Source organism: Salvia hispanica, chromosome 5 (assembly GCF_029641045.1).
Source record: "Salvia hispanica isolate PSC_SH4W2 chromosome 5, Shi_PSC_v1, whole genome shotgun sequence".
In the NCBI taxonomy this organism is placed as follows: domain Eukaryota; kingdom Viridiplantae; phylum Streptophyta; class Magnoliopsida; order Lamiales; family Lamiaceae; genus Salvia; species Salvia hispanica.
The window spans coordinates 36,866,250-36,889,469 of NC_142696.1; the positions used below are offsets into that span (position 1 = coordinate 36,866,250).

The 23,220-nt window shown below is 36.8% G+C and overlaps 4 protein-coding genes across 4 annotated transcripts; 2 read left to right on the forward strand and 2 right to left on the reverse strand.

Annotated features, from left to right (window-relative positions):
- Positions 1-62: 62 nt before the first annotated feature.
- On the reverse strand, positions 63-5,844 carry LOC125186737 (protein SEMI-ROLLED LEAF 2-like). The gene is made up of 19 exons (XM_048083181.2): positions 5,698-5,844; positions 5,376-5,450; positions 5,064-5,179; positions 4,805-4,919; positions 4,564-4,692; positions 4,257-4,304; positions 3,961-4,142; positions 3,667-3,863; positions 3,266-3,555; positions 3,037-3,186; positions 2,549-2,926; positions 2,273-2,422; positions 1,971-2,043; positions 1,681-1,808; positions 1,380-1,577; positions 1,183-1,305; positions 986-1,111; positions 706-906; positions 63-543 (listed from the first exon to the last, which is right to left on the reverse strand). The coding sequence occupies exons 1-19, from the start codon at positions 5,842-5,844 to the stop codon at positions 412-414; spliced, it is 2,958 nt and encodes a 985-aa protein (XP_047939138.1). The 3' UTR covers positions 63-411.
- Positions 5,845-6,222: 378 nt separating this feature from the next.
- On the forward strand, positions 6,223-8,209 carry LOC148926756 (uncharacterized). The gene is made up of 2 exons (XM_089058521.1): positions 6,223-6,310; positions 6,535-8,209. The coding sequence occupies exon 2, from the start codon at positions 6,810-6,812 to the stop codon at positions 7,461-7,463; it is 654 nt and encodes a 217-aa protein (XP_088914647.1). The 5' UTR covers positions 6,223-6,310; positions 6,535-6,809; the 3' UTR covers positions 7,464-8,209.
- A 2,279-nt stretch (positions 8,210-10,488) lies between these two features.
- On the reverse strand, positions 10,489-13,037 carry LOC125191092 (transcription factor IIIA-like). The gene is made up of 6 exons (XM_048088551.2): positions 12,744-13,037; positions 12,485-12,616; positions 11,507-11,957; positions 11,185-11,423; positions 10,958-11,101; positions 10,489-10,848 (listed from the first exon to the last, which is right to left on the reverse strand). Exons 1-6 carry the CDS (start codon positions 12,870-12,872, stop codon positions 10,675-10,677), a joined length of 1,269 nt encoding a protein of 422 aa, XP_047944508.1. The 5' UTR covers positions 12,873-13,037; the 3' UTR covers positions 10,489-10,674.
- Positions 13,038-13,921: 884 nt separating this feature from the next.
- On the forward strand, positions 13,922-14,850 carry LOC148926757 (uncharacterized). Its single transcript, XM_089059241.1, has 2 exons — positions 13,922-14,434; positions 14,497-14,850. Exons 1-2 carry the CDS (start codon positions 13,922-13,924, stop codon positions 14,848-14,850), a joined length of 867 nt encoding a protein of 288 aa, XP_088915367.1.
- Positions 14,851-23,220: the final 8,370 nt, after the last annotated feature.

Consider the following 23,220-nt stretch of genomic DNA (forward strand, 5'->3'; position numbering starts at 1 on the left):
ACACCAAAAATATTGCAGCACTTTTTTCTTCTTCGCATTTGCACTAGTTATAACACAATGTATAGAAAAAAAATGAATAGATATATACTTTCTCGTCACAATAAATGAAAAAAATAATAGTGAAAGATTCTAAAGGAAAAAATGAGCTTTGATTTTGTACATGAGAAGGGTCTAAACTATAGGACAAAAAACTAGTAAAGCCTCACACATCACATGATCTTGCTAAATATCCACACTTTTGTGAGAAAGAGGCCATCGATCTTCACACTCCTGTGCCACCATTATGCCGATCTCCGGTCAAGCCGATCGTAGTCGTCTCATTGAAAGCAATGCGATCGAAGATACGTTGCTGCATCGCGTGTTTCACTAAGCCCGTTTTGGTCATAGAACCCTAAGTTTGTTTCTGGCTTATCAACATCCGGCGGCTTTCAAGAAGTTGTCGTAAGGGCTCGAAGATGGTAGCCGGAACGAGACGGGATTGTTCTGATACTCAGTCGCGCATAGCACCGGAGGTCCGCCCAATATCTTGTTACCATTTTCACCCTGCAAATTTCCAGTAAAGACGATATCAGAAGGGAAGACAGACCGGTGAAAGGCTAATGTGTTTTCGAGCAATCAACCCCTACTCGCTCGACTTGACTCACTAACGCCCCTAGTTGGGGTAATACGGACATGTTTTCGTTAGGGTATGACGTAGAGACGTACCTTGGAGACACCGGTGTGTGATTTGTCTCCTCCGGTAGCAGCAGCTCCAGCTGCAGCATTTTTCGAAGCTATGGTCAACAAAGTCATCTTCTGTTGCTTTCCCTGCTGAAGAGACTCGCAATGTTTAGCCACGTCTCTGTATGATGTCTCAGAACCCGTGCTCACGGACATTCTTCCCACATGGTGCGCCGTCTCCAAAATCTGCAAAGCAACAGGCACGACTCAAAATGCATCCATGGTTTCTAAATGAGACGCACGGCTCAGCAGCCAGCAAACTTACGGATTGCAGAAGTTGATCGACACTGAGAAGATTGGGTAACTCAACAGTCAGCTTCGAATTGGGTGGACCGTTGCTTTCGTTGGGATCATGATGACCATCGTCGTCCATTCCAAAACCCGAGATGCCCTGCACGTAGGAGGGCGGTTAGCTGCCAGAGACAACGAAAAACGTGAGAATTCTGACAGAAGTAGTTTTACCTTAACGTTGCTCTCGCGTCCATGTTCCGCATTGTCATTGTACATTTGGCCGCTGCCAAGCGAACACATTTCATCCGGCACGAAATTCTGGACCAGCTGCTCCGCTATGGTAGCCTCCTCGTACTGCAGGCAAACAGCATCAGAGACGAAAACGTCAAGAACGACAAAGCCCTTTCACAATCAGACAACAAGGTTACCTCGAGTACGTTCTCTAGATTTCTAACAATAACAGAAACCAGGGATTGTTTAGTTAGCTCGCCACTGATCTTGATTTCTGAAAGACACCTTACAGCGGCGGTGTTGTCTTCTTTCGATCCATAGACATTTTGTTTTTCTAATCCGGCATCACTTATCTGCAGCTTTGAATCTTCAACTAAACACAAAAATGGATCAACCTGATACAAAATGAAAAAAAGATCGAATTTGAATGTGGACTTTTACAGTATAGACACCACATAAGAAAACTCTGTTAATGAGATCTGGAGACGATTGCCATACCACTTTATCGGAGATTGCAGCCTTGACAACTGGGATGAGGGGAAGAATGTTATAGACCTTCGCTGAGAAGATAATCATGGAAGACGACAGCACATACAGTGATCTCCGACGTGATGCTGGAAGAGTGCCTGAAATCGAATATATTTATTTGGAACTGGCCTTTGCTAATAGTAGTGGAATGATAGTCGGTTGCAAATATAGAGTCAATGTGAAAAATAAACATTTCGCGAGCAATATTTATACAAATTCATGTCTGAAATTTGAATCTGAACATTGCTTAGTAGGAGTACCTCCTTGTAGAGAAACGGCCCTCAATGTAAAAGCAAGTTGGAAACTATGAATTAGAGCATCACGATAAGAGGTCTGCGATGAAACATAAAGACATTAGCCATTAACAAACAAATCATGCAGAAGGAGAAGTTGTTAATCTTATGGAACAGGAAACTCAATTTTATTGTGATAAAATATGTACTCATTGTGATCATTTGGCACAAATACATACTTTCTCTTGTAAAGATAATATTCTACTTCAATTCAAAACACCAAAATATAATAGTAATGTGTCCATCAAGAAAATGATAAAAGTATTTACCTTAGCTCGAGAAAACAACAAAATCAAGCTGTATGTGTGAGCAATAGCTTCATAGTTTTCAGGCATGTTTTCAGGAGATATAGATTGTGCCCAAATTGATGAAAGCAAGAGTGTTATTTGGTGGCTGCTCAGTCTAAGACGAACCGCATCCTGAAACAGAAAACGAGATAAACGTATAGGCAATAATTGTATAGAATCTGAATTAAAGTATTAATTGATGACAGTCCAAACCTAGACATTTAGAAGCGATACTAAATAACAAAATGGAAGACCTACCGCTTCTTTAGTCGAGTTGTTTCCATTATCACCATCTTGTGCCGGTGAGCTTCTCAAGCTATATACCCGGCTATATGTCGATTTAATTCTATTCATTACTCCACCTTGCTCGCTTCCGTTTAACTCTGTGTAATTCTCCCTGGAAGGAGTCATTTGGTTTTGCAACTTCTGGAACAATGCAGCAGACGAAGAAAACACGGAGACAGTTCTCGATAGCGACCTCGAGAGGTCAACCTTAGAGGAATCAGAAGATGGCTGAGGACAGACAGACGACGGCACAAGTACAACAGCGAAGACCTGATGAGCTCCAATTCGCGTCTGGTGATCGGGATGGAGCATAGCTGGAAGTAGCTGATGAAACAAAGTTTCTGGGAAAGCCTAATGATAGAAAAATGGTCAATTAAAAGCTTTTGGAGGAGAGAGAGGGACGAGGGAGGGAGGGAGAGGGAGAGAGAGAGAGAGAGAGAGAGAGATCTATAGGGCCTTGCCTTGTTTTTGTACAATACATTTGGTAAAGATGCTATAATCTGAGCGGTTCGATAGACAGCAGAAATAGTCGTTCTCGCTATTACAGTAATGCTCGAGATGTTCTCTAGCATAGAAGCCATTACATCGAGGATTTGACCAGCATCTCCGACCTATTAACAAGTGCAACCATAAGTATTATTCTTCATTTTTTGTCTATTATAAATCCACGACAAAGGTAGGATAGGCAACCTTTGATGTCAATTCGGTGAGACATTCATCAACGACTTGATGAAATCTCTGGTTCCACTTGATAACTTTATCTCCGAGATTTGCATCATCAAGTGAATAATGTATACTCTTCCGTAAATGCCTCATCATGTCACTTACAGCACTGACTATAGGTACAGATGACTGCTTCTTTGTCAGTCGAGCAAGAGCAGTGACAACCTCAACTACGTCGAGCTGCATATCGGGCTGCTTGAGGACGTTTTTATGGTCAAGATGCTTGACTAATATCGATAGCAAAAGATGTGTGCTCCCTGCACAAGCAAAGGAATAAGATAATAAGTCCGAGCATTGTAATCAGTTTAATCAAGCAGACAAAACGAAAACAGATATCCGTAGGGAGAAAAGTTCCCTATAAACCTGACCAGAATCATCCATCAGAAGCTGCATGTCTTTGAGAACAGGAAAAGCAATCCCGCCTTGGACGGGCCACAGATTTCCGCTATCAAAATACCGAAACAAAGACTCTAGAACACGACGCATGGTGGTTGCTTCTTTCCCGAGATTGGCCATATTTTGAAGGCACACCCTAGACCAAAACTGCGGGCTTTTGGCAACCTCTCTGTGTAAATCAAGATACAGTTTACACACATGCTCAGCTGCTAATAATAATAAGCAAATAAAAAGAAAGAAAAAAAGAAAATGATCCAAGAGATTACGCAGCCACGTTAAGTTGTCCTTTTTCATTTATAATGATTCTCCAAGAAGGAACCTTTGTTGAAGCTTCAGAAGTAGAGACATATCCCTCGGCTTTATTGGCTTCTTGCACCAAACCATTTTGCTCAGAACCACTGCACTCCTTACTTTGACCTTTGTAATTCTCCAAGACTACTGAAACAATCTGAAGAACTGGACAGTTAAAAACTTAAAAGTGATACTGCTTCAGCCAAGAGTAGAATGCTACGATGGCAGATGTAATATGCAGCATCAAATGAGGGGATACGGATAAGCTTACATTATCAAATTCAACTGAAATATGTGAGTTTTCGCCCATGAACCAAACCTGTAGAAGACAAATGCAAAAGTAGATGAGCCGGATAAATCCAATTGAAAATATAGGAGAAACAATAAAGACCTGATCCCTGAGAAATACATGTAAGAGATTTAAACTGGCCATCATTAAGCTTTCAAGAAACAATCAATGGATGCAGCGAAGTTAAAAAGAATATTAGTATAAACAAACTAGAAATTTTAGGACCATACAGGTTCACGCCAAATTCAACTCAAATACATCCGACAAGTAATGAATTCCAAACACAAACCATAGCAGATAGAGCTTGCAGCCCAGATGCTCGTAAATGTTCTGTCCCCTCATCATCTCCCACTTCTTGAGCTACGTGGCAGAGCTTTGGAATTAGTCCTTCGAGATTAAACATATATGTTCCATCTTTCTGGAAAGCACGCAAGAGTAAGTAGAGTCAGCCTTATTCAATAAATGAAACAAAATTCAAGGAGTTATGCAGAGGCTTATGCAAAAACTAAGAACCAAACAACAGTACCAACCTGGTTGTTTACAAAATCAAAGAGAGATTCACATCCGATAATTAAGACTCCATCTTGGCTCGTCTGATCCAGCAAGGCGAACATGACACTCAATAGACTATTTGCAAACAAAGGCCTGCCACAAAAATGGGTGTTTTTTTATTGATAGAGGTTCCCCAAAATGGACGAAGTCTAGAAAATACCCGAGGTAGACACAAAAAACTAAATATTGCCAACAAGAAAACTACAAAGGCAAAGCAATAAAATGCAGTGGGCATACATTTGGTCCTTGCAAGATAACAATAACTTCCGGTAGATCAGCATAACAATCTTCACAAATCGGTAGTTTTCATTCCTTAATTCCTTGTAGAATTTCTGTTCGAGGGAGTCTGCTATCTATCATTTCAAGATAAAACAAAACCATTGATTAGAGATTCGACGCAAACTATATCTATATGTAAGTTAGCTTCAGCAAGAGAAAAGAAAATATTCCATTAGCAAACTCCACATACTATAACTTTCAAAAAATACAAGATAAGATTCCCATATGAGTATACTATAGTGACAGCAACTTACATAACCAAATCAATACCTTGGGAATGCGTAAAGGATTTTTTGAAGCATAGTCACATAATTTCCCAATCTTCCTCTCATTCACTTCTTCATCCTATAAAGCAAACCGAAGAAAAGGTTCCAGAGTTACGTCACCTTAGAAGAAGCGTTGCTCAAATCCACATATCATATCCACTAGTTACAGATAGAATCCTTCTTCACGAACCAAATTTTCATCTCACATTTTCTTTCGAAAACCAATTCGAATCCAATCATGATCAATCAGTTGATCAATCACATCTATACAACACCATTGCATCCCAAAATTGATTCATGCACATCATATGACTCACAAAACTCACCTGAGAGCGGGGGAAAATATCCGATATCAAGTGCTTGTACCTCTTGACCGGCTGCCTGGACCTCGTACGCAATGCGGGGCAGAAGAAGCAAAGGTTGTCACAAGCTGGCAACACTTGCCTTGAGATAACCCCGGAAACAACAGTCATTTTGTTCTCACCAACACAAAAAAAAAGGAGTCTAATCCTTTCCCTTTCTCCCTCAAATTTACGCTCTCCTTCCCTTCTCTACCTCAACAAAAATATAGAAGGGAAAGGAAAGCTAGAGGTATCAAAATCGATCAGGCAATTCCTGCATTCAAATTAACGCCTAACTCAAATACCAAGAGAAAAATCCCAATCAGCCCATTTCAAAATGCAGAGGAATCAATTGCTCGAGAAACTGGGAATAATTCAGCAATTGCTGATCGAAAACTAAATAAATATAATTAAATGAAAAGTTAGCGAAAAAAGATGGGAATATTTTGAACATCCCTTTATTCGTATCTGTTGTTGATATGAATAAAAGGAAGTTTTCGTAACTTTACCTTGGGAAGAATTTCTGTAAAGAGCAGTCCAGAAGGCTGGTGATCCATCAAAGATTGCCAACAATGTAGCGAATTTCAAGCATTTTCCAGTAAATCATGCCACCCAACCTCTCTCTTTCTATATATACTAAAATAATTGGAAATTTTGGCGATTGAGAACGTGGATTCATGACATGGGAAATTATGAATATTTTGTAATCTCTCAGCTCCAATAGTTTTTATTTAAAATGGAAAATAATAATTAATGATTGAATGCGAATTTGTAATACCGCTACTCGCACTACCTGCATTATTGTGTGTTTGTGCTTGGCAGGTACTTAGAGCATCTCCAATGCCGGCTAGCCGATTCGCGCCGCTAGCCGAACCATTGGAGTAGGCGAGCGGCAAATCGGCAAAATTTTCGGCGTGGGCTAGCCGGTGGCGTGGCGCTGGCCGCCATTGTGGCGGCCCGATCGGTCAGCGCCGATTTTTGATTTTTTTTTTTTAAAAACCTATATAAACGCGATTTTAGTTTCATTTTCATTTGCACCACTTGTTTTAACGGGTTTTCTCTCTCTCTAACTTTCTGTACAAGAGCATCATCGAGCGATGAGTAACTCGGGTGGTAGCAGTGGTGGTAGTGGTGGGGATGCTGAGGAGTACGAACGGAGGATGAACGAGGCTATGGAGGCCTACATGAACCGCGAGATGGAGCGGTACATGCGTAGGGTGGAACAGCAGGCGATACCTCGCCCTCCATGGGTTATCCACCGCCGAGCAGTGATTGATCGGGATCACGTAGCTGCACATCAGCGGCTGTATGACGACTACTTTTCAGAGAACCCGCGGTTTCCCGCAAACATGTTCCGGCGGCGTTTTAGAATGCGCAGGGAGTTGTTTATGCTTATCGTTGACGCTTTGGAGCGTCGATATCTGTGTTTCCGCTTCAGGCACGATGCGGTTGGCAGAACCGGCCACACCCCTATTCAAAAGTGCACGGCGGCAATCAGGCAGTTGGCCTACAGAGGCGCGGCAGACATGTGGGATGAGTACCTCCACATCTGTGAGTCGACAGCCCTGGAATGTATGAAGTATTTCTGTGAGGGCGTGATAAACATTTTCGGTGAGCAGTACCTTCGAAGTCCTACTCCCGAAGATTGTCAGAATTTGATGCAGATGCACAGGGAGAAGCATGGGTTCCCCGGGATGTTAGGCAGCATAGATTGTATACATTGGGAGTGGAAGAACTGTCCGACTGCCTGAAAGGGGGCCTACACGACCGGCTACAAGTCAAAGAATCCCACGATGATCCTCGAGGCCGTAGCTGATTACCGACTGTGGATCTGGCATGCCTATTTTGGGGTAGCCGGGTCGAACAACGACCTCAACGTCCTGAACTCGTCTCCCCTCTTCAACGAGAAGTGCCAGGGCGTCGGTCCAGCCCTCTCATTTGTGGCCAACGGCAACCGGCATGATATGGGCTACTACTTGGCGGATGGGATATACCCTAGGTGGCCTGTCTTTGTGAAGACGATCAGGCACGCAAGTGATGAAAGGAAGGCCTACTTTGCGGAACGACGGGAGTCGGCGCGCAAGGACGTGGAGCGCGCATTTGGTGTACTCCAGTCTCGATGGGCGGCAATTAAGGGTCCAACGCGTTTGTGAGATTTCAGATGCGTTTCCCAAATAATGTACGCCTGCATTATCCTGCACAACATGATCGTCGAAGACGAAGGCGTACAACTGACTAGTTGGTCCAATGACGATGAAGCTAGTCCAAGCCACGGAACGGCCACCCCTAGCGTACGACGTGGGGTACCTCTCGATGAAGCCGGCCGCCTCAAGGAATTTGCCGACATGCGCCAAGTGGAAGCTCATATCCAACTCCAAAAGGATATAATTGAAGAGTTGTGGGCACGGAGGACTGCACGCCGATAGTTTTTTTTCTGTATTCTGTAAAAAAAAATTATCTATTTACCTTTTTTTAATGCAATTAATGAATTTTCCCATATATGTGTCGTAAATTTAATTCCGTAATTTAATCGTAATTTTAATTCCGTAAATGTAGTCTATTTTGAATTATTTTTATTGCGGCTGGCCTATGGCTGGCCTAAATCTGATGTGGCAGATGGATTTTTAGTGCTGCTGACATGGTAGGGAGAGAGAGTGGTTGACCTATGGCTGGCCTATTTGCATTGGAGATGCTCTTTGAAATTCGGTGACTCTATTAGAATTCAAATTTATATAGTAGTAGTAGTTAACAAAATATTTAACATTAATTAGTATCTATTAGTAATATTTGAATCTTAGCCTATGCCTAACATTTGTATTCTGTACAGTGACGACGGGAATATAATTTTGATAAGGGCTGATCAAAATATAAAAGAGTGAACTACAAAAATAGTCCCTGGACTATGTATTTATCTCGCCAATGAACAATGGACTTTAAAAATATCCCCAGACAATCCTGGACTAAGCGTTTATCTCAAAATTGATCATTTTGCCCATTTTCGAACCAAAAATGCCCTTTTGACCATTTGGGCAATTTGGTCCATACACAATTTTAACTTTTTGGCAGCATCACCATTAATGATTCACCATGATTTGCATGTACATTTATATATTTAATTAATAATTTTGCAGAGAGAGAGAGTGAGTGTGGATTAAGTGTATAGATATAATGTATATATATGCTACCAGAGAGACTCTCACTTTGATCTCCAAAATTAATTTTCATTTATCAGAACCCTCAAATTATAAGGTTTCCATAAATTCGACTGTCATAATGAGAATTTAAGCCATTAAAATAAATGTAATCTATACCTTTTGGTTTGCATATTGTTTTTCCTTTCATATAATCGTTTTGTTCAGTTTTTCGTTTAGTAAATCTGGATCATTTTTCAGAGATAGACGCACAATCAATGCACACAACCATATCTCTCTATCTTCATTATACTTCATTATCTGGATAAAATAACAAAAGGTGAGGACTTTGAGTAGAAGTAGCAATAGCAATGCAGAGAGAGAAACAAGAGAGAGAGATGGTAAGTCGGAGCACTCAAAAAGGGGTTTTCTTTCGAGAAGAACAAGAAGAGAGAGATACAGATAGAAATTAGAAAATTGTGGTTTCGTAGATATAGAGACAGATGTATAGAGAGAGAAGGTATGCGTGAAGTGTGTGAAAGGGCGGCAATTAAAGGCAAAATTGCAGCATTTGGTCTGTGTAATCCTCAAAATCCCTCTCCTCACCAAATTCTCCTCCACCGTGCCAATTCGCACAAAATAGCTATTTGGCGACATATACTTTTCGTATTCAAATCGGAGCCACCTACAACCATTCCTTCCTCCTTTCGCTGAATAGTTCGCGGACAACTAAGACATGAAGAACAAAATCAACAAATCGGAGCTTTGAAGAGGGCAGCGTGAGGAAGAAGAAGAAGAGAGAAGAGAGATGTGTGTGTGTTGGTGTCTCTATTTTAAAGGAAACAAGAGAGAGAAAAAGGGACAAACAAATGACATCCTGGAAATCATTAATGATGCTGATGACATCTTAAAAAGTTAAATTGTGTATAGACCAAATTGCCCAAACCCTCAAAAGGGTATTTTCAAACGAAAACAGTGAAAAATGACCAATTTTGAGATAAATGCTTAGTCCAGGGTTGTCTAGAGATATTTTTAAAGTCCAGAATTTATTGGCGAGATAGTCCTGAGACTATTTTTGTAGTTCCCTCAATATAAAATACACTAGCGCAAAGACTTGGCTCAGTCTCGAGTTGGAAATTCCAAGTCCGGAAAGTGTATATTGTTTATTGTTTGAACAACATATGTCCATATAAATTCTTTTTTATTCGAAATGTTGGAATTTTTTAGGTAGATTCATCAACAAAAAAGCTCGAAAAATAAGATGGATGAAGCACCAAATTCTAAACTTGCCTAAGTTCGAAATATTTTGCTAAACACATCACATGTGAAATGCACGATCTCATTTGTTTATCGATTAATATTTTCAAGAGAGGAAATTACATCGCAAATAACTATCATGCAAAAGTAACAACAATGTGAAGGGGAACAAAGAGGGAAAACTGAGAATTAAAAGAGCTATGAATAGTGGATTGTTCGTTACTGTTTTCCTCTTCTTTCCGTTTCTTGGGTTCGAAATGTTTTGCATTTTTGTGTGAAGTTTTTTAATATATCTAACCGATCCTTTAAGCAGAGGCTTAATTATATGAGATACAGGTTAACATGTATTTTTATTTCAAGTTCAAATGAAAAAGTTACACACATAAGCTCACAACAGAAACAATTCCTATAATCAATTCGAAAATAAAAATGATATACAAACTCAAATCAGAAGCTCCTAGCAAAACGGACATAATATTCCAAAATATATTTATCGTGGCACATACACTGCTACATGTAACTACTGTACATCTTAACATATATAGTACAAAATATACCTCTAACTATAGATTTGTTAATTTGAGAATTGACATGATGGGGAATCGCCTCCGTCGTTCCTATCAAGGTCTGATTCACTGGGTGGAATGATCCTCTTCCGCATCAGTGTCTCAATAACTGGATAATTCCTCTTTCGGCCACCTCTTGGCCTCGAGCGGAATTGCTCATCAAATGCCTCAAAATCACCCCCCTTAAAATACAACACATATGTCAGACATGATTCATATGATGCTGCAGATATGTTGGCATTCACACACACCAAGGCTGAGTAATTGATCAGAGAGTTAAAACACACTCACTGGAGTATAGACGTGGCACCCTGATTTTTCATGATTGTCTCTCACGTGTTTAAATGCAAATCTCTTGTTACAGCCAGGCATGCCGCAAGCAAATGGTTTAAGTTCCAAGTGTACGGCCTTCATATGCTTGTTGAGATTTGATGTCTGTAAAAAAATAAACATGTCAAATAAGTAACTCTGACAAGTTGGATGAATGGATAGTTGTGACATCAAAGTTCCAAACTTACAGTCGAAAATGTTAGTGAGCATCCTTCGACACTACAGTTTATCCTTTCTGTAGAACTTAGTTCTGATTTATGCATGCGCATGTGACGTTTAATGTTTTTCTTCAGCTGTTTCGTGCCACATTCATCACACATAACGTATTGATGGCACAACTGTATGTGCTCCTTGAGGCACCTCTCATTTGAGAAATATTTCATACAGCCTGGTTCAGCACAGTAAGCCTCCGAAGAATCCAACATGACTGTATTATGCCAAAAATATTGGCAGTGATTAATAATGATGGCGAAAAGATAAAACCAAATAAACAGCTTAAATGCAACTCACCATGAGAGTCCTCGTGTTTACACAATTTGGAGGCATATCTAAACACTTTTCCACAATGAGGCTCTGCACACACATGTTCCATAGGATGATTGACATCAGCACAAGCAGATTCGCCATGGAACTCTTTCACATGCCATGCCATGTGACCCTCAGATTTAAAAGTCCGCTTACAGTCCTTAACAGGACATTCAAGCAATTTCTCTTGAGACTCCTCATATTCATCAGACTTTGCAGAGTCAGATCCCTTAGGTTGCTCAGTGTCTGTAGGAGCAGATTCATAATGGTAGTCTTTCACATGACGTGTCATATTACCCTGTAGAGTAAACGTCCGTTTACAGCTCTCAACCGGGCACTCAAACAATTTCCCTTGATGTTGAAGCATGTGTCTGTTCAAGTGGTCCTTCCTTCTGTAACTAGAGTCGCAGTCATCCACCGAACATATGAATGGCCTCTGTAAAAGCACACTTATCAGTAAAAAAAATTGAGCACAATTTTTTTTACAGCAACTATGTGTGCTTTATCCCATCACATGAACTAGAGAATCCTCAAACCTCAAGGAATAGCAAGCGTGAGTGAGGCACACGCTTGATGGAGCTTCCCAGGCAGTCACCCACCTGGTACTGATCCAATCAAGGTTCGTTGCCTCTCGCATTTTGGAGTTCTTTTTTTTGGGATCCAATGCTTCACACCCAGCAATGTAACATTGCATTTTTCTGCCTAATTTCAATCTGCAAAATACTGTACGTTTATATTCCAAGAAAAAAGCAAATGAATCAGAGAAAAACACCCCAAGATTCCATTCAAACAACATAATACTCCAATAATAAGGATGCAAATCTATATAGTTATCAATTACAATCACTATAACATACTATTTAATATAAATAGATAATAGATCCATTCTCAATACTGAATAAGTTTAGATACCATTTTTTTAGTAACAAGTGGAGATATTTAGAAAAGCAAGGTAAAATTTACCTCGAGCGAATGGCTTTGCATATGCTGCTTAAGATGAGCAGGTTTTGAGAAATTCAAACCGCATTCTTCACACTTGTTTAATTTCTCTCCGTTATCAGTTTCTTCATTCAGCTCCTTCTCCTTTAATTCCTCCTGCAATACCCAAAAACAGACCAAAATTACAAACCAGAGCTCCACAAAATAATTGCAGAAGTTCCAGTTTCAATCACCCACAAAATTTTCAAATCTTAAAAAATTTAAAACAAAAAACTACACGTACCGCGTGTTGAGATTGGATGTGAGCAGCGATTAGGGTTTTTTTGGATCTACAAATCCCGCAGTACTCACAATAGTATCGACGGATGTCTCTGAAAATCGGATCCCGTGATTTAACTCCTTCGTCCACCATATCTGTATACTGTCAATATGCGTATGTCGAAGATAGTTGTTGAAATCTGAGGGAGGCGCAGAAACCCTAATTGTGACGGCGCTGAGAGTGAATAGCAACAGCGATATGAGGGGATTTAGGGTTGCTTTATATACGGACAGAGGAGTTTTTGTGTATTTTAAACATTTCCTCTTTTGTTTGTCATGTTTACTGCGAGTACTTCTCTTACTAATTGCATTTATTCTTTTTATTTGCCACTACTCCGTAATTACATTTGAATATTCCAAATAAAAACTCCATTCGCTCCATTCGAAGTGGAATACTCTCTTCATCTAAAAACAAATATGCAATATTTAATATGATACGGATTTTAATGTATAATTGATAAAGTATAAGAGATATATAAAGAATAATTATTGGAGTATTATTAATGGAGAATGAAACTTATTTTATTAGAAAAAAATATATCAAAATAAAATGAATCTATTTTTAATAGACATCCCAAAATGATACTCTCTCATTCCCCAAAGAATATAAACTTAGACTAAGTTTATCGGTGGGGTGGTCGACCGCCACCTCACCCTATATTTTAAAAAATAAGAAAAAATGGAATAAAAGGCCTCTCTCCCGACCGACCGCGGTCTCTCCCAACTCAAACACCAACTAGGCGGTTTTCCTTCCATCATCCAATAAGATTATGCCAAATGGCACAATCTCATTGGTTGATAGTATATATATATTTTTTTAAATTTATATATCTTTAATATATTATATTAAAAAATAAAAATTGTATCAAAATTCATAATTTTTCTTCCTCTATAAATAGAGACCACATTTGCTATAGTTTTGCATAAAAAAAATCATCTTTTCTCCCCCTATAATCCTCCTTGTTTGATACAATTGCATATTTTTTTGTTTCCTTTGTTGTTAACTATGGAGGATGATGAGTCCAGAGCCTTTGTCCTAGCGGCCAGGAGCTTAGACATCAATGTATGGGGCGCTGAGTTCGAGCCCTCTTGACATCAATTGTAATTTCCTCCTTCATATAGGAGTTAATTTTGAAAAAAAAAATGGAGGATGATGACATATTCTCCGATTCCCTAAATTTCGATCCTTCCCAAGATTACTTCCCTAGCTTTGATGATTTTCCGAATTCTAATCAATTTCAGTGCTCAGTTCAAAACCAATTGTCAAGCAAAGACAAATCAAAAACCAACATGAGTGCTTCAAACACTCCACATGGTTGGAGTGAGCAAGAAGACATGGCATTAATGTCTGCTTGGTGTTTCTTCAGCACAAATGCAATTGTTGGCACCAACCAAACTAGTTTGCATCTGTGGCAGAATGTTACTGATCTGTATGAGCAAACAAGAAAAGAAAATCCAACAATGGGCCAACCAAGAAGTACGGAGTCATTGAGACAACGCTACAAACGAATCAATGCAAATGTCTCAAAGTGGATTGGTGCATACAAACATGCGTATGATCGAGCTACGAGTGGCCAGTCTAAAGAGGACATTGAGAAAACCGCTCAACAACTGTATGGCAAGAACAAGTTTACTCACCATAAGGTTTTTGAGGAGGTGATGAGATACATCCTAAGTGGGAATTGAAATTGAATAGCACTGATTCAACGCGTTTCCAGCCAGATGAAGATAGTCTTGAAGAAAGTCGTGGGAGCTCAAAAAGGTCGAGGACTAGTGAGGAAGGAGGACCTCAAATCGACTCCACTCCAGAGAGTCGTTCTTCTACATTGCAACGTCCTATTGGGAGAGATCAGGCTAAAGTTAAGGCTAAAAGAACAGGCAAAGAAGTTGCAACACCATCATATACAATTCCTAATGATTTCACTGCAGCACTGCGTGAAATGAGAGTCACACGTGAAAGGGAATGTGATATTCAGGAACAGAAGATCAGGGCAGCTATCCTTACTCCGTTGATGGCTATAAGGGACTTAACTCCAGAAGAAGAAGATCTGAAACGCGCTCTAATAGCATAATTGTTTGGGAAGTGATTGTAGTTTATCTGTTTGCAATGTATGTTTATTAGTATGTAACTTTCAACTTCTGTTGTTTAGTATGTAATTTTCAATTTCCGTTGATTAGTATGTAACTTTTATTTTCTGTTGCTTTGTATGTAATCTCCAATTCTGTTGCTTAGTATGTAACCTTTAATTTCTGTTGCTTCTGTAATTTCCAGTTTATGTGATCACGAATAATGGAAGTATGCCTACATGACAAGTCATTTTCCACTCACAAGTGGTGGTGAAATCCAATAGAAACCCATATGATCATGAAAATCAAAGTATGACTACATGACAAGCCATTCTCCATCACAAGTGGTGGTGGAATCCAATAGAAACTCATGTGATCAAGAATAATGGAAGTATGCCTACATGACAAGTCATTTTTCACTCACAAGTGGTGGTGGAATCCAATAGAAACACGTGTGATCACGAAAATCAGAGTATGACTACATGACAAGCCATTCTCCATCACAAGTGGTGGTGAAATCCAATGGAAACCCTTGTGATCACGAAAATCAAAGTATGACTACATGACAAGTCATTCTCCATCACAAGTGGCGGTGGAATCCAATAGAAACTCATGTGATCACGAAAATCAAATTATGACTACATTTACAAGTCATTTTTTTTAACAAGTGATGGTAGAATCCAAGGAAAACCCATGTGCTCATAAATGATAGTAGTGGAAGCATATGCTCAACAAATAACTTCTATATATTTACCTATATGCTTCACGAAAATTACACACAAACCCTCTCACAATTATTGAGCCAACTCTCCCTAAAAAATATCATCAAATTTTAATTTTGAAGCTTCCAATCTTCTTGAAGACAATGAATGGGGAGAAATTTTTTTTGAACAAAATCAGCAACTCGATCAACTAATCGAGGATATAACTATTTGGCCAACAAACCTGTCTTCACAACCTACAACCCACACGGTTAGAGCTAGAAGGAGATACATTGGAAGGAAACGTGAGGAGGGTCATGATACTATTTTTGAGCAGTACTTTGCTGAAGATCCAATCTATCCTCCAGATTTTTTTCGAACAAGGTATCGCATGCGAAAACCTTTGTTCGAAAAAATAATGAACAAGCTCGTCGAGACCGACAACTTTTTTGTGCAAAAGCGTGATGCTACTGGTCGGCTTGGTATGTCTGCCATTCAGAAATGTACAGCAGCGATGAGGGTGTTGCCCGACTTGCACGACGAATATTTGAGAATGAGCGCTCAACTCATTCGCAAATCTCTCATCAAGTTCGTTGAAGGTGTAATTTCTAACTTTGGCGATGAGTACTTGCGAAAGCCCACCGAAGAAGACTAGGCAAGACTGCTGCATATTGGAGAACAACGTGGGTTTCCAGGCAATTGAATGTCTAGTTTTCATCTTATGTATGAGTACCAATTATGTATTTTCAATTTCGTATTTCAATTATTGTAATTTATGTTTTTTTAAGTTTGTCTCTATAATTTTTAGTTTGTCATTTTATTGTGTTTTTTTATAAATTTTATTATGCAATAATATATATTCATGTAATAATATTATTATTTAAAAAATGATATAAAAATAAATGTATAATAGTGTGGTTGGGTTGGATGAATATTGATGATGTGGAGGAGATAGAAATGAATTAAATATTGAAAAAGTGAATGGTTGGGTTGGGTTGGATGGTTGCTGATAAACATGGTCTTAGGGTTCAGCACGAGTTTTGATGTAAAATTGGTAAAGTAAGAGAGAGGTAGAGAGAAAAAATAAATAAAGTATTGTTAGTGGAGAATGAGTCACACCTCATTAAGCAGAAAAGACTTTCCAAAATTAGAAAATGCTTCTTGTGGGATAGATGGTGTAATTAGGACGGAGAGTATATATTTTTAAGGGAAGGACTCATAGAACACAAATCAAAGCCTTTTATGGAATAAATTTAATAACTGAATGGAATAACTGAATGAACAATTACAAAGTTTTTAATGATTAACCAAAGACTATTAGAAACATTCTTCACAATTGTCCCTAGGGAGAATACGGAGATATTGAATTGTTCTTACGACATCTGGAGACCATAACCTAGCTTATATTTATAATCCCTCCGTCCCACTCTAAGCAAGATATTTTTCTTTTTGGGATGTTTCACTCTAAATGACACATTCTAAATATAAAAACGACACCTTCTCTACTTTTTCCTTGCCTCTTACTTTATTCTCTCCACTTTACTTACAAAACAACATTACATAAAATCTTGTGCCAATTATAAATGATCCACTTAGAGGGAATGTAAACTATAACACATTTTATTTTTTATTTGGTCCATCAACAAATCGAAAAGTCTCTTATAAAATCTACACTTATTTACATAGCAAATTAAATACACTTTAGCCCAAATTTTAGTCCCTAATGGACCACTTTAATTAGGCACCCGAAAGATAGTCAGTCATACACAATAAATTAGTCACGCGGAAGCTTAAATTTTCAACAATCTCCAACTTGGGCAACACATATGACACCAAACAAATGTGTACAAACCAAATGAGCATTCAAATATACTAGTATCACGTTGTGTATTACCGAACAATCTTATTATTAACCATATCGACAAAGGACTAATGAGATAATCACCACATTTTTCGTGATTATATCCATCAGTAAGCACATATGCAAATATAATCAACAACAAATAAATCATGGAGTTTAGCATGAAAATTTAATGCAAAGTGATCATACATGCATATTCCAATTGGTCTTTTCAGATCCTTAATGCGATTAAAGCAAAACCAAATAGTAACTAGTAATGGACAAACATAAGTACTCCATATGCATAGATTAACATGAGTTGCATAACTACATGTTCAAAACATAATATAAAGCAATCACACCCCAAACCCTCTGACGTATATACTTATAATAAACGAATATAAATTAAAGTAAATAAATCACTTATCAATTACATCACCATCATCAAAAGTACTATAGTTATAAAATCCATCATTTATTAGCTTATTTTCAAAATATTCAAAATCAGCACACATAACCATAAACATTGATTATCACAAACAGTTCCATATTCATATGCATACGTCTCTTTGTTCAAATTATTATTCTGTGACAAATCAAGTCTGGTATTTGCCCGGGATTCCTTTATGACCGAATGTCCCTCTGTAGTTGGACTCATATGTCCCTCTATATTTGACTCGAAGGTCCCTGGTCCTTTGTATTTGACTCATAGGTCCTTCTAAAATTTTAGATCCACAACAAGATCGTCACAAATAGGCCTGGGGAAAAATATCGAAATACCAAAATATCGGCCTTATCGTACCGAAAAAATACTGAAAATATCGATTTTTCGGTATACCGTGACTTTCGGTACGGTATCATACCTTACCGAAAGATTGCGGTAAGGTAACGGTATGAATTTTCAAATACCGCGTTATACCGCTGCATACCGAAATTCAGTATATACCGTAAATTAAGGTATATACCGTAAACTAAGGTATATACCACAAAAATATAACACAATTATATATAAAATATTTTTTTTATATTTTTAAAATTATAAAATCTATTGTGAAATATAAATATAATTATGAATAAATTATATTTATATTTATTTTTAAAATTATAAAATATAAATAATATTCTAAAAGCTCTAATTTTCTATTTTAATTGATGTTGAAAGTAAGGTATACCGCAAAAGTAAGGTATATCGAACTTCGGTACGGTATACCGAAAATGAGGTACGATATCGGTATGGAAATTCGTCATACCGAAAATAAGGTATATCGAAGTTCGGTATACCGAAAACTTTGTTAAGGTAAAGGTATGACTTTTTCGCATACCGTTTTTACGGTAAGGTATACGGTATGGTGGTCTCGATAAGGTATACCTTACCTACCCACCCCTAGTCAAAAAATCCTATTTAATCACATGATTTTTATAATTTCAATGTCATACGTAAAACATATCCATTGCACCAATAACATACTCCTATCATATCCACCATTAATATCAAATAACATATAACTATATCAGAGTAACATCACATAATCCAAAAAACTCTCTCCAACTCAACATATAACAATCAACCACATAATCCATATAAAATTTAAAATATGATTAATACGCACCTGATTACAAAATTAATCTAACTAAGTTCTTGGTTCTACTTTACGATATATAGTACTAAGATTCATGATTCTTTCTCTTCTTTTTCTTTTATTCTCATTTTATATTCTTTTAATTTCTCCATATTAAAACTAAACTTTCTATTTTCTTTTCCTCATTCCTTTCCCATTGTTTACTGACTCGACATATATAATGAATTGAAAAGCGGTTAATATTAAATTAAAGATATTGATATGAATCATAAATAACTTAAATAACTTAGATAAATGGCAACATGCACGTCTGGTGGTTCAATTCCTTGACATTTGTCTTGTCAGATTAGTGGCATTATTATATGGTGACCACGTGCATACATATTCTTAAAGTGAAACTTACAATTATTTATATAAAGACGTGATCAAATGAAAACCATATATATAATGAAAACTCAAAACTTTAATCATAGCCACTAATTATTTTTAATCAGTGATTAATATTATTTTAAATTAAAATGTCAATAACTTATCTGGATTTATCAACAGATGGTATAATAGACATTATAATAATATGGTGAATTATTTAATCCAGATTTGGTCGCTCTCTCTCCTCCACTAACCACGTAATTAAAGTTTCAATTCCTCCCCTCATTTTAATTTTTCTCCTTTTCTTCGTTCTCTTTCCTTTTCGTCGAAAAAATTGCTTGAATTTTGAATTGAAATTGCGTTGATTCTTTGATGATATTAAATTTTGTGTTGAAATCGTGTTGATTCAATGTTGATTCTAAAATGTTGATTCTAAAATCCATATGAAGATTTTTTGTTGAATTTGTGTTGAATCGATCGTGTTGCTTTTTCGTTGAATTCTGAAAGCTGGGTTGATTTTTTGCGCTAAAATTTCGTTGATTCTTTTATTCTGCTGTTGGTGATTTTTAGCGTTGAAATTGCGTTGATTCTTTTGTTCTGTTGATGTTGAATATTTTGTTAAAATCGTATTGATTCTAAAATATGGATTTGATTTTTTTTAGATTTTTTTGTTGAATTTGTGTTGAATCGATCGCGTTGCTTTTTTGTTGAATTCTGAAATCTGTGTTAATTTTTTGTGCTTAAATTTCCTTGATTCTTTTGTTCTGTTCTTGTTGATTTTTTGCGTTGATTCTTTTGTTCTGCTAGTGTTGAATATTTTATTGAAATCGTATTGATTCTATGTTGATTCTAAAATCTGTATTGATTCTAAAATGTTTTGTTTAAATCATATTGATTCTATGTAAAGATCCTTTTGATGATGTGAATATTTTAGTTTTGGAAGGTAGGAGAGAAATTAGGAACGCAAGAATCGTTCAGAAACTTAACTTACAAAAATACCCTCTGTTGACAAAATACATGCTCTTGTTGAGATAGAAATTCTACGCAATATTAACCATAAATCTGTTATAATTAATGGCTAGGATTAAAATTTTGAGTTTTCATTATATATATGATTTTCATTATATCACACACCCTATTTATTGAAGGAACTGGCAGCGGAAGCGCTCACATAAATCAATTACATAATATTTCTGATCTATTTAGCAGATTATTTAGACAAATTCTATTCGCGCAATTATCACATGTATCATGCTCATAACTCAAATAAAACATGCTTTAAATTAATTGAAACCTAAAACATGTTTTTCTACGGTTTAGCCATTATACCTTGATGATTCTCCAAAGAATCGAAGATAGCTAGCGCCTTCTCCACGTGAAGATCTTTAGTACAAAACCACGGATCTTCTGTCTGGTTCCCGGACTGTAAACTGATATCAGGGTGGGCTGATCTCACCAGTATACTAGAACTTAAATAAGGAAGACGGAAAACCTTTCCCACGGAGGAGAAAAATCGTCCCTCACAGTATAGAAGAGGGGGACGAAAATTTTGATGAAAAACAAGTGTGTTTTCTGTCTCCTTTATTCTCCTATTTATATTAAGTGACATATTGGGCCCAGACATGGATCTATTGAAGGTTTTGGATATGGGCTCCTTCAATTAGCTTTTTACTAATTAAATTAAACCCAATTTAATATAAGCTTATAATTGGAATATTACGAGCAGCCACTACAGAAGTAATATTGCACTCCCCATCCAAATCCGAAATTATAAGTACTCCGGGTTTCCATTGCTTGATATTTATTTCCCGCGCTTAAGATAGAAACATCCATTAATTAATTATTGTCTGATATGGACTTAATTAATTAATATTTTACTTATTCCAAGAGAGGACTCAGCAAGAAAATCTTATTTATTATTCATAGAGTAATTAAACTCCAACTAGCTAGATTCCGAATAATAAAACCTTATTTCAAGCTTCTCTTGAGGATGTTATCAAACGAGACTCACATCGCGCACAATTCAACATAATAGCAATCCTAGCACCGCTAGATATTAATCACCACTACCCAATATACCAGGCTTATTGGGTTACGAAAAATTCGCACCATTTGGTAAATCAAAGTAGTGCATAATCAATACCGCATACTCAATGCTAACGTACATTGATTAAGAAATAATAATTTACAAGACCCCGTCTTTCAGTAGATAGCATAAAGACTGTCTCGCTGTTAGATCCATTCAGTGCTATACCACACCAATGTCATCTTATTTCAGTAAGGCTTAGAAATAATCGGACTGACATTGCAACTTTTCACGATAGATAGTCTAAGCCTATCTGGGTTGTGAAATTCTTCTTTTTCTTTGTTCAGAACTGACCGTGTTACCTTAAAGTGAACGACGCCCACAACCGGTCTACTAAAACAAAGACTTAGACTTTGTTAAGTTACTTATACATTTAAACATGTAATAAACATCCATTAAATGTAAAACATAATAACATTATGACAAAAATAATCTGTTTATTCCTTTGGAAAATAAAATAAGAGTTTTAACAGTATTCAATCACTCGAAAGGTGATTTCTAGTGTACAAACTCTAACATTTATATATTAGTACTCATTTAGAAATATCATTATATATATTGTTCCATGCACAAATTACTTCCTGTCATCCATGCACGCACACACGTACACATGCATACGGTATATATACACAAACATATATATAAATTTTCATCTAATTAGTTAAATCGTTATTTAGATACTACTTCCTCCGTCCCAGATAATTCGACCCAATATTCTATTTCGGGTCGTCCCACATAATTTGTCCCACTTCACTTTTATCATTTTTGGTAGTGGACCCCATATTCCACTAACTCATTCCTACTCACATTTTATTATAAAACTAATACTTTAAAAGTAGACTCACATCCCACCAACCTTTTCAACTCACTTTCCATTAGATTTCTTAAAACCCGTGCCAGGTCAAAGTGTCCCGAATTATCTGGGATGGAAGGAGTAATTTACTACATTTTGTAATATAAAATACAATTGAATATACAATAAAGTATTAAACTTGATACAATTGGGTTAGGGATCTCACATTACTTCCACTGAATAGGAGTATCCTTAAATAACATACACCCATTTGAGCTATATGCCTACGAAAAATCTTAGATGATAGTCCCTTAATGAACGGATTTGCTATCACCAAATTTGATCCCTTATAGTACTTTATATGTAATTGTTCATACGAACCTTTTATTTCACACCCAAAAAGCTATTGACTTAATAGAGCTTCCTTGTTTTTGAGGAAGAAGAGTAAAATTATAATTTCATATTCTTAATTTTATTTGCAAAATGTAGTTATCGTAAAATGAAATACTCTATTCATCCAACAATAAGATTCATGTTTTACCATTTCAGTCTGTCCCACAATAAGAGTCATGTTTCATTTTTACTATAAATAGTAAGTAGGTTCCACATTCAACCAATTTATTTCACTCACATTTTATTATATATATAAGTGAGACTCATATTCCATTAACTTATTCAATCCACTTTCTTTACATTTCTTATACCTCGTGCCATAACTAAATATGACTCATATTCTAGTATAAATGGAGTATGAAATTAAAATTAATAATCATATTACCTTTTAAATAAGTAGAAAAGAATAATAATAATAAATTATTTCATAATTAAATTATAAGATGATTAATTTCTATATTAATTTTAAAAAGGTTATATATATTTTAAAGATATCATTGCCACTCCATTATTTAAAAAATACGTGCATATAATATAGCACAAAAATTAAAATAAAATTGATAAAATAAGATAGAGGAGGAGAATGGTAATTAAAGTAGTGTTAGTGAATAGT